The sequence below is a fragment of the Xiphophorus maculatus genome, chromosome 3 (genome assembly GCF_002775205.1).
Source record: "Xiphophorus maculatus strain JP 163 A chromosome 3, X_maculatus-5.0-male, whole genome shotgun sequence".
In the NCBI taxonomy this organism is placed as follows: Eukaryota; Metazoa; Chordata; class Actinopteri; order Cyprinodontiformes; family Poeciliidae; genus Xiphophorus; species Xiphophorus maculatus.
In genome coordinates, this window is record NC_036445.1 from 24,621,769 (window position 1) to 24,632,231 (window position 10,463).

The window sequence follows — 10,463 nt, forward strand, 5'->3', positions numbered from 1 at the left end:
CCCCTGCTTTAATCCAAGACAGAATTTGTTTGGAAGCTCATATTGCACAACTATAATGAACAGGAAATTCCAGTTATAATGAACCCAGGTCTTCATGTGAGACACAGTTGCAACCAGATTGTGTTCATATCTAGAGTTTTATTTCAACAATATTAATCCACTATTGAATAGATATAAATATGAACCCATGAGATGAGACCTACTGACATCCTGGTCAGTACTATCATAACTGCAGTTTTCTATAAATAATAACAGCATGTTGCACCGTTTAGACTCTTCAGCTGCAGTTCTAATCTCATTTCCCTTCCTTCACTCTCTCCTCTGCTCTCGATGAGACACGTTTCTCGGAGAGGACATCAGCCTGGAGGCTCTGAAGTTCTCTCTGGCCGGCTTGCAGAGGTCCCCAGTGATGGAGGGGGTTTCATCTGCTGTGAGATTTGCCTTTCCTTCAATGACGGGTTCTTCTGTGTCGGAGGCTCGCTGCGGCGCTTTGGTCCTGTTGGAGAACGGCAGCTGGTACTCTCTCATGACTCCCCCCTCTATGCCCAGCTTCAGGGTCTGGCTGGGCCTCCTCTCAACCATTAGGTGGACCACCTGCTGCTGCTTGTAACTCTCTCTGCGAGCGCTGTCGGTCTCTGACAACGTCATCCTGAAACACAGCGCACACACACACACACACACACACACAGCTAAACTTTATGCTGCTTTAAGATGTAACAAACGATAAAAACAGGGAGACGTTAAGGTTTTCTGAACATCGTGCGGCTAAAACCTTTCTAGAATGATAAATTTCACGTGAGAAAAATGATACAGTTTCAGACAAATATTGGACCAACACTGTTGAAGGATGTTATTTTAGCTGTCATACTTGTAAATATGTAATTTATTGAATTATGTTTGGTTCGTGACTGAAAATATAGTTTCTTTTTTCCAACATTCTGATATAACGCTGATCATTTTAGCCAGAAGAAGGCCTTTTGTTAGGTTGTTGTTTTTTTTTTTCTTTTTTAGTTTTTTACAAAAATCTATCTATTTGATGAGAGCGGATTTATAGTTCATCATTAATTATCCATAGTCAAATATTGCTCTTCATCTAAAGGTAAACAGTGTTTTGTTTTTCAGCAGTTAGATTTTCCTTCAGCCAGTTCTAGATCGAAGCATTGACTGCTGTGTGTTGTCATGTTTATGTTTATGCATTTGGCACATGACAAATGAGAATATAGCGATTCAGTTATTATTAAAACAATGTTAAGCCAATTAGACAGATAAACCAATTCTGTCAGAGGTGATAAAGGTGTCTGTGTAGCATCCAATTTCAGTTTCTATAATCTAAAGATGTAATTTTTTTCTTTCAATTTGTAAAAAAAGTAAATATTTGCAATTGAGCCCAAAATGATCCGTACCCCTGTCTGTTTAAGATTGAAAATAGCAAATCAAACCAAAAATCTTGATTTGCTAAAACATATAACCATATGAAGGTATTGTTTATTTTTCATTTGAATTGGGTTTTCTATAATTTTATTGAAAACAACACGTCAACAACTATTTACATCCATATTCCAATTCAAATTGATGGGGAAAATTGTGTCTTTGGTTAGATTAGAGATAGACATTGAATCTGTCTAAGCCGTTCTGACCAGCTTTTAACATTCTTCCATTGGTATTTTAACCGTTTAGCTTTGTTAATGTTAGTTCCAGTCAGAAGAAACCTGTTGTTATGAAAGATTCCTGTAAAACTCTTCTCTGTGTTCTGTGAATTGGACTACAAGGCCGTAGTCTCCGCAGCGTATGGAGCCGTCCTCAGCATATTGAACCGCTCACCTGTACTCAGGTCTTGTCTCCAGCACCATGTTTAGCCAGCAGGCGCTGTAGCTCTCCTTCTTGCACAGGTCATCCTCCTGAAGATCCGAGTAGGACTTCACCAGGCAGACCCTTCCTCTGCTCACACAGTGCATAGTGGACGTACCGTATGTATGCCGACGTTTGGGATTCTCGATCTCTGCCGAAGCCGACGAAAACTTAAGGGAGAAGATCGGACATTGAGTCGCCTGAGATGAGTTTCCCTGTGTTGCGGTGTCTTAAATGTCCCGTCTTGTTACTATATTTACTCCTCTGTGTCACATTGTTGTGTATTTGGTGAATGCCCCCCCTCAGGCTTTCTGCAGGTTGGTTTCCATCTGAAAAGGAGCTTTATGAAAGCCTCCATGATGTCGGCCAACTGGATTATCGGAGTCAATTTAAGCCTTGATATTTGTAACTTTACAGACCTTGGAGCAATAAACAGGTTGAGTTAATGTGGTTTCAGATATCAACTTTGTGTCTACGTGTAAACAGGTAGAATTGGTATACCAATGGAGAGGATGTTCTAGCTTTGCAAACCTATAAATTTATGTGTGCAGACAGAAATATTAAATGGATTAGAGTGTGATCCCATTTGACCTAAGATCAAATGTCTGCTGGCATAGTTGAGGAGAGAAAGAAGCTCTGACTGCTTCTTTAATCGGGCTCATTAACTCAGAGCTGCTTTCCAAGCTGCGAGGCGGAGCAAAGGCATTTTAAACTTCAATGTTGAACTTTTTTTTAAACATTTTGTCTCATTACAAGCAAAAGAATTCAACTTATCCTACTGGATTTTTTTTTCTTCTTCATATTGGAATATGATTATGAAGTGGAAAGAAAAGGGCACATTTTCAAAGTGTTTTTACAAATAAAAAACTGTAAACTCTTGCCGTGCATTTGCATTCAACCCACTCTAGAGCTCGAGAAACACAGCAGAGATATCAGGGATTGAGTTGTGAAGTTTAAAGTAGGGTTTTAAAACAACGTGTGCAGGTGGAAAGATATTCCAAAAGGACAACCATTGAGTGTGCTCTACACAGATCTGGTGTTTTGGACAAAGAAACAATTGTTGAAGAAAGCTAAAGGAATCTCTATCACCAACAGCTTCGCAAGCCTGGTCAAATATGTCAGTCAGTGCAATGGGGAGCCAACGTAAAATAAATAATAAAGAAACTGACAAAAATATTCCATAACATTGCTTCTCTCAAATGGTTTGTGATAATAGGAATCGCAAATGTCATGTAAAACAAATAATAAAGTTCGTCCAGAGCACAAAGTATAGAATTAGATGTGATAGATCTGCCCTCATGGATCAGGCACATTGTCACCGATATCTAAGCTATAATTTTTTTTCAATATCCCGATACAGATATAAATATCGGATCGGTGGAGGAAGGATATCTGGTCAGATGGGACCAAAATGTAACTTCTTGTCTTTAATGCTAAAGGCTACATGTAGACATCGCCGCTTTTTACACCGTCACCTCTGTGAAACATGGTGGTGGTAGAACCACGCTGATAGGAAATGAAGTGAAGCTACGGAAAGTTAGAGGATGATCCCGTAAAGCTGCTAGAGGCTACTGAAGACTTGAAATCGATTTCTACCTCACCTGGTGTTTCAAATGACATTCCTCCAGCAGGAGGACCCCTTGCAACCCGAATCTGATCAGAATGAAACTGAATCAGAAAGAGCGTGACGCTATGATGCGGCAGGAGGAAGCATGCTGGACTCCGACCAACAACACCCGGCTCCGTGACACCAGAGTCAGCACCGCATGACTCCAGTCCAGGCGCTGGTCCGAACACGTGTTGCTGTGGTGACAAGGATTCACATTCCCCCAAACAGATTAACCTTTGGTCACGTCAAAGTGGCATTAAGTGTCCCGAGAGGGAAAGATGTATCACTTCATGCGGTTTCTATATCTGAGAAGAAAACATGCTTGTGTCTCTAACAATGTTGTTCTCCCGCTGTCCGCCCTGAACTCACTCATCCAAACAGGAATCATTTGAATGTTGGAAGTGGAAATAATTGGATGATTAACAAGAATAGCAATTATTTGTGTAATCAATTAATCTATTGATTATTATGACGATGAATAGGATTAAGATATTGTCACATTTTGCAGATTTTCACTAAACCAGTTAAGATTTTTTGTTACACAACACTTGAAGTATATTTAAAAATGCAAATCACAGAATTACTTTTTTGAATAAGAAAACAAAGATGATTTTGCCAAACATCCAATAGCACATTATTCCTCTAATGAAAGACTGATCATTTGTAGTAAAGGCTGCTGTTAAAAAGTACTGACTACTAAACTGTTTATTTATTTTATTAATAAATGGACAGCAAAATGTGGTTAATAGGATTTTTTTGTTTTTTTAACTTTGAACAAGATTAAGCTAAAAATGCCACTTGAGGAGTTCTGGTTACAACATATTTACAGACAAAGAAGGTTTTTTTTAAATCTTAAATGCAATATATATTTTTGTACAGTTTTGGCTTAATTACTGCTCTAATTGTGTTCTTTCAGCAAATTGGCATTTTTAAGATTCTGTGTAGTCGAGTTAACAATTACTTGATTACAATTATGTCAATGATTTATTAATTACATTAATTGCTTCAGTCCTATTGTGAAATAAGAGACAGTTTATCACTTTTAATCAACGGATATAAAGAACAGATCCAAACAAAGTTTTTTTTCGGACTGAATAACTTTACTTTGTTCATTCACACATCTTGTTCCTCTGACACTTTCATCTGTAAGAACTTTTTAAATCAGGGGAAAGCAGAAACGCATGAGAAATGTCTATATTTCTTAAAACAAATGTTCTGATGAAAAACCAAAACAACATACACACTGACACATGTCGTTTATCTCTGTAAAGCTCATATCACCCAAGCCTCAGCATCAGTTTCTGAACCAGGCGGGTCTTTTCCTGGACCGCTCCACTATCCTCTTCCCACCTTCCTGCTCGCTCGGCGTTTCCCCCTCATACAGGACGACCGTCTCCACGGTCGGGGCCCTCAGGGGGCCGCCTTCCATTTCCTTGATCTGCTGGCGTATCATAGAGGTCTCCTTGCAAATCTTGGCGTAGCAGAAGCCGCAGAGGATGTGGCTCTGCTTCAAATGGCCGCACTCTGGACACGTCTCGATGTTTTTCTGGTTGAGCAGACAGAAACAGCAGAGGGAGTAAATAAGTGATAAACCACATAGAACACAGCATGGTCAACTTTTTTGTACATCTCTTTAAAAGTAGTATTAACTGAAGATGAATAGGTTCATATTTAAGTATTTTATGCTTTGGAAAAAAAATATTATAAAACCATATCATTACTTTACCATAAATACTGAATGTAATGATCTTTTCAAAGCAATAGTGGGAAATTTGGGTTTAAATGGTTGGTATTGTCATCTGAGCTGGTGTGACAAAGTGAACTACAGAATGTTTAAAGTTGAAAAAAAACTTTAAACACTTTAAGCATTTTTTTTCCTTTTTCATAAGGTAAATTATTGCTGAAATATGCAGAGTTTTACTTTATGTATCGTACTGAAGCAGTTCATGCTGTGTCTTGTCTCAGGCTATGGACTCAATAATGATTGTATCTAAATAATCAATAATGAGGGGAGCAAAGGACAACTTTGCTCAACAATCCAAGAGAGATTTGGTGCTGAACAGTGTGGTGGAGGACAATTGCCACAAGGCAGAAGTGATAACTATAGTTCCTGAAGTATCGAAACCTTGAGATGGTGGGTCCAGGGCCAGGAAACAAAGATCTTAAATCCAGTATGAACATACTGAAGGTTTTATTTATTAAATTTGATGTGTTTCTTTAAATGGTTTAACGCCGAAACACTGACTGTACATCTAAAATGTTACATACCACAAACCTTAAGCTTACAGGGGTGTGTCTATGATGGAATAGGAGCTCTATTAATACAAACTAAGAAACCGTGGCAGCTAGATGTACCTTAACTTTGGGGAACTTTCTTTCATCTCTCCTTCTGGTTCTGTTGATCTCTATGGTGCGTCTCTTCTTGGGGGCCGCCATCCACAGGATGCTGTCCAGGAGGCCGGGGGTCAGCTCCGGGCTCTGCTCCTCGTCCTGTTGGGGGTCCTGCTCGGTCTGGGGCAGAAGGCTGGGGCCATTCACTGCCAGAGCTGGGGCTATACACGGACAGAGAAACAGCCACATGTTTTACACGGAGTCAGGCATTAAACAGCTTACACCATGGACGAGCACCAACACGGCGACAAAAGCTCACATTTGTTATTACAAAAGGAAGTGGGATAACAACAACTGAATTAGGTTTGTGATTTTAAAAAAAAGCTGCAGCCTTAATGTTTCCGGCCTAATCTCACCCAGCTGCGTGTCCAGTCCGGATATTTGGAGAAGTCTGCTTTCAATGCGCAGCAGAGAACATCTGAGGCTGTGCACCAAGGCAGGTAAGTTCATCATTTTTACTTCAGCACGTTTCTTCTCCTTCAGACATTACAAACACCTCACGGTCACCGGGATTTCTTCTTCTTCGTTGATTCGATGTGCGATTGCCATCTAGTGGGGGTTTGTCCAAACTGCATTTATTCCACCCACAGCGTTTTATTTGCACGAGTTTTTGCATCAAAACGGCTCCTCTTACATCAATTCAATATCCAAATGTTTTTAAAATGTCTTACTCGGTTAGAAGAAACTGAGATTGTTCATTCTCAACTCGGCAGACCGTCACAGAAAGAATGACAGAACGCCATTTCAATTAAAGTTGTATTAGTTACATTAATATGAAGCATATTCCATTTAACTAAACTAAGCAGCCTTCTATCATTTAAACATTAAGCTGCGATATTCGTATAATCATAATACAGGCGTAATGAAGGGCAGAATTTATTTCACATGTATTTTATGAAGTTTCCCCCAGAGGGCGCTATACACCCGTAAGTGTATTTGGAGTTTCCTGTTCACGCCTGCACAGAAGAAGAAGAAGATCAAAATGGCGGAGCGTGGCTATAGTTTCTCTCTCACCACATTTAGGTAAACTTTATGAAAAAAAGCAAGATAATCTTTCTCAGAAATTTCAAGTTGCGACGTGAAAATGTTTTCTTGAATATTAGTATGATTTAGAGCTTCAATGTGGTCCGTTTAAATACTGAGATGCGTTCTTGCTAGCGGCTGGAGTTGATGCACTGTCATTGTCGTCCAATGAATCGGCTATTAGCTTAGCGGCTAACTCTTAAATATTAACTTTTAAGATATTTAGAGTCAAATTCCATCAGTTGATAAAATAATAATAATTATAGATCTAATTTGCGATTGTAAAGAGTTGAAAATAGCTGTGTTGGAAGTTTGCTTTGCTAACATTAACAGAAATTAGTTTCTGATTTTACTTTCAGTTTCGTCTTTGTCAGGTAGTTTATTTTTTTAAAATTCTTTAATGCATCGACAGGTGATAGTTTTGCTTGCACGTGGATGATCTTAACTCCCTTCCAGCCTTCAGCATAATATCTAAGCGTGATGTTTGTGCTCCTGCAGCCCCTCGGGTAAACTGGTCCAGATTGAATATGCGCTGGCAGCTGTAGCAGCAGGAGCTCCTTCAGTTGGCATCAAAGGTAGGAATCATGGAAATCTGGTGCTCTAACGTAACTTCATTGAGTCGAAGGGGACATTATTGCTTCCCTCCCGCATAAAGAATTGTCGTTGAGCTAAACTTGTGACTTTTGAGTCGTATTTTCATGTGGATACTCTGCTACTTTGGATTTGATCACACTGGTTATCTTATTACAGCTACTAATGGAGTGGTCCTCGCTACGGAGAAGAAGCAGAAATCCATTCTGTATGACGAACAGAGCGTCCACAAAGTGGAACCCATTACCAAACACATAGGCATGGTCTACAGTGGCATGGGACCTGACTACAGGTGGGGAGACTTTACCCGTCTGGATGTGAAATCTTAACAACTTGAGGCCTAACATGGATTTAAAAATAAAACTACAATTAAAATGAATTTCCAGTCCATGCATTGTCATGCTTTTTTTAACTGCACAAAATCAAAAATATTTCTAAAATGTATTTTGTTAATTTGCTTTGTAAGGTTAAGGAATTTACTTTATCCATAGACGATGACATCATTGTTTTGGTAATAAAACAGCTCAGTCTTGACCTACACAGACAGACAAATATGTTTCTCATTATGACAGGGTTTTAGTGCGACGAGCCCGGAAGCTGGCACAGCAGTACTATCTGGTGTACCAGGAGCCAATTCCTACAGGCCAGCTTGTCCAGAGGGTGGCCTCTGTAATGCAGGAGTACACACAGTCTGGGTACGTTTGGGTAAACACTCATTATACATACTAGCGGTCATTTTATTTAGCAGTAGAAGTTGGAAATGTCCTAATTGGGATTGTTTTTATCCTAATTATTGTCACCTAAAATGCAAACAGCTTTATTTTTTGTTTCTGAAAGCGCATCTGACTCACACAGCTGTAGTCTTCAATAAACTTGCATCTTGTTCCTGCTGGGGTTTTTTTCTCTCATTTTGTTTGTCGGAAAAGTTGGGCTAACATTAACATGTTTACTCTGTTTATAATCGACTCATTGATAATTCTGCTCATGGAATATTTAAGGGTGACTCCAGTTAAGTTACAGAAAAAGTAAAGATTTTTGCTTTGAGCATTTTAAAGTTTAATAATTAGCTTTTTGACAGCTATCTGAACATGACATTTGGAACAGATCGTATCCATACTCTTTCACTGTGAATGTTGCTATAAAGCATGAGGTACAGACTTGTAAATTTTCCTAAAGTTCACAGTTTTACCTGATATGCGCCAAAGTATTCACTTTCTTCACTTGCGTCCTGTTTTGGAGAGGATGCAGAATGAATTCTTCACAATTTAGTTCATCCTTCTGAAAATCTTACTTTGTCAGTTGTGCTACTTCACGGACAGGAGACTATTTTTAAATTTTATTCCTAAATAATGTGCATTTTTTTCTCTCCTCTAGCGGAGTGCGCCCATTCGGTGTGTCACTGCTGATAGCTGGTTGGGATGAGGATCACCCCTACTTGTTCCAGTCTGATCCCTCTGTATGTTGATTTATTTTCACATTGTCTGATAAGTTGTTTTGGGCTTTTGCCAGCAGTATGTTTAGAAAAATGAAAGTTGGATAATTAATTTTGCTTATATTTGAAGGCTGTATCTGTCATAAACATGAAAGGCCCCCAAATATCAGTACTCTGTTTTTGTATTACAGGGAGCATATTTTGCATGGAAGGCCACAGCCATGGGAAAGAACTACGTCAATGGAAAAACATTCCTTGAAAAAAGGTACAGGTTGAGAATTAAATATGAAAGTTAGATCCAATACATTGTCAATGGATATACATTATGAACTTATGTGTGGAGCGTAACATAAGTTACACAATGTTCAGCATTCTGTGGTCGTCGTTCCTTAGCTCTTTGTTTTTCTTTTCAATCCAGACCTAAAGAACAGGTCATTTTTAAGAATTTAAGTCATGATTCATTTTTATGTTATTTTCTATTAAGCTCTTTAAAAGTCTGAATCTTGGAATACTGTTTTTAAATAGATTAATCATAATAATGACTGGTTTATGAGTGAACATTTTGTGTTGTCTTTTTTCTCTCTCTCTTTAGGTATAATAATGACCTGGAGTTAGAAGATGCTATTCACACAGCCATCCTTACATTGAAGGTAGATCACATCTTATCAGCATTGCTGGAAGCATTAAAACACTTTTGCTATAGTGTTTACTTTCAAATCCATTATTAACATTTGTCTGTCTTTGTGCTTTAGGAGAGTTTTGAGGGTCAGATGACAGAGGAGAACATTGAGGTGGGAATCTGCAATGAGGCCGGGTTCAAAAGACTGACCCCAGCAGAGGTGAAAGACTACCTGGCAGCCATCGCGTGAACACACCCTCTCTGAAGGGCCATCTGGCTACATTTCGAAACAGATTTAGCAGCACGGTGGCCAATTGACACAAGGAACAGAAGAGTATGTCCACAACAACATAATGAAGACATGCATATCCCTATTGACCATTACTACTCAATGTCTACACAAATGTTTATTCTTATGGACATAAGAAAATAAATGAGCTTTACCCTAACACGTACTCTTGATGTCCTTTGTGACAATTGGCTTGTGTGCACGCTGAAAAGGTTTTGAGTTCTGAGAGAAATCTCAGCTCTTCCATTGAATCTTCAATTCTTACTCCTCAAAGAACTGCGCTGAGTTTGAGGACACACCTCTTCTGCATAATACATTTAGCTAAAAAACATATTTGTGTAATAATCAAACTTCGAGGTCATGACAAATGTTTTTCTTTACACTCAACAAAAGATATTTTTCATTCTTTTAATACATTTGAGTTAGATTTTTAAAAAAAGAAGCAGGTTTTGGAGGATTCAATGGCGAGGCTTGAGATTTTACAGTCAAGATCTGATTGCTGTACTACCGTTTTACATGATGTACTTTTTTTCAGGCTTAATACAGTTCTTAAATTTGTATTTTCTCCACTGTTATGTGTCGCTTATTCAAATAAAGAATGGTGAACTGTTGACTCATTGCTTCTACTTATTACATTTTTATTTTGAAAATATTTTAAAAT

The 10,463-nt window shown here is 38.6% G+C and overlaps 3 protein-coding genes across 3 annotated transcripts; 1 reads left to right on the forward strand and 2 right to left on the reverse strand.

Moving 5' to 3' along the window:
- Window positions 1-118: 118 nt before the first annotated feature.
- Window positions 119-2,077, reverse strand: LOC102221107 (telethonin-like). Its single transcript, XM_005799039.2, has 2 exons — window positions 1,822-2,077; window positions 119-649 (listed from the first exon to the last, which is right to left on the reverse strand). The coding sequence occupies exons 1-2, from the start codon at window positions 1,953-1,955 to the stop codon at window positions 310-312; spliced, it is 474 nt and encodes a 157-aa protein (XP_005799096.1). The 5' UTR covers window positions 1,956-2,077; the 3' UTR covers window positions 119-309.
- A 2,458-nt stretch (window positions 2,078-4,535) lies between these two features.
- Window positions 4,536-6,383, reverse strand: mrpl32 (mitochondrial ribosomal protein L32). Its single transcript, XM_014468752.2, has 3 exons — window positions 6,205-6,383; window positions 5,813-6,009; window positions 4,536-5,003 (listed from the first exon to the last, which is right to left on the reverse strand). The coding sequence occupies exons 1-3, from the start codon at window positions 6,299-6,301 to the stop codon at window positions 4,752-4,754; spliced, it is 546 nt and encodes a 181-aa protein (XP_014324238.2). The 5' UTR covers window positions 6,302-6,383; the 3' UTR covers window positions 4,536-4,751.
- Window positions 6,384-6,783: 400 nt separating this feature from the next.
- On the forward strand, window positions 6,784-10,415 carry psma2 (proteasome subunit alpha 2). Its single transcript, XM_023330899.1, has 8 exons — window positions 6,784-6,871; window positions 7,370-7,446; window positions 7,622-7,754; window positions 8,035-8,157; window positions 8,837-8,918; window positions 9,086-9,159; window positions 9,487-9,544; window positions 9,647-10,415. Exons 1-8 carry the CDS (start codon window positions 6,831-6,833, stop codon window positions 9,761-9,763), a joined length of 705 nt encoding a protein of 234 aa, XP_023186667.1. The 5' UTR covers window positions 6,784-6,830; the 3' UTR covers window positions 9,764-10,415.
- Window positions 10,416-10,463: the final 48 nt, after the last annotated feature.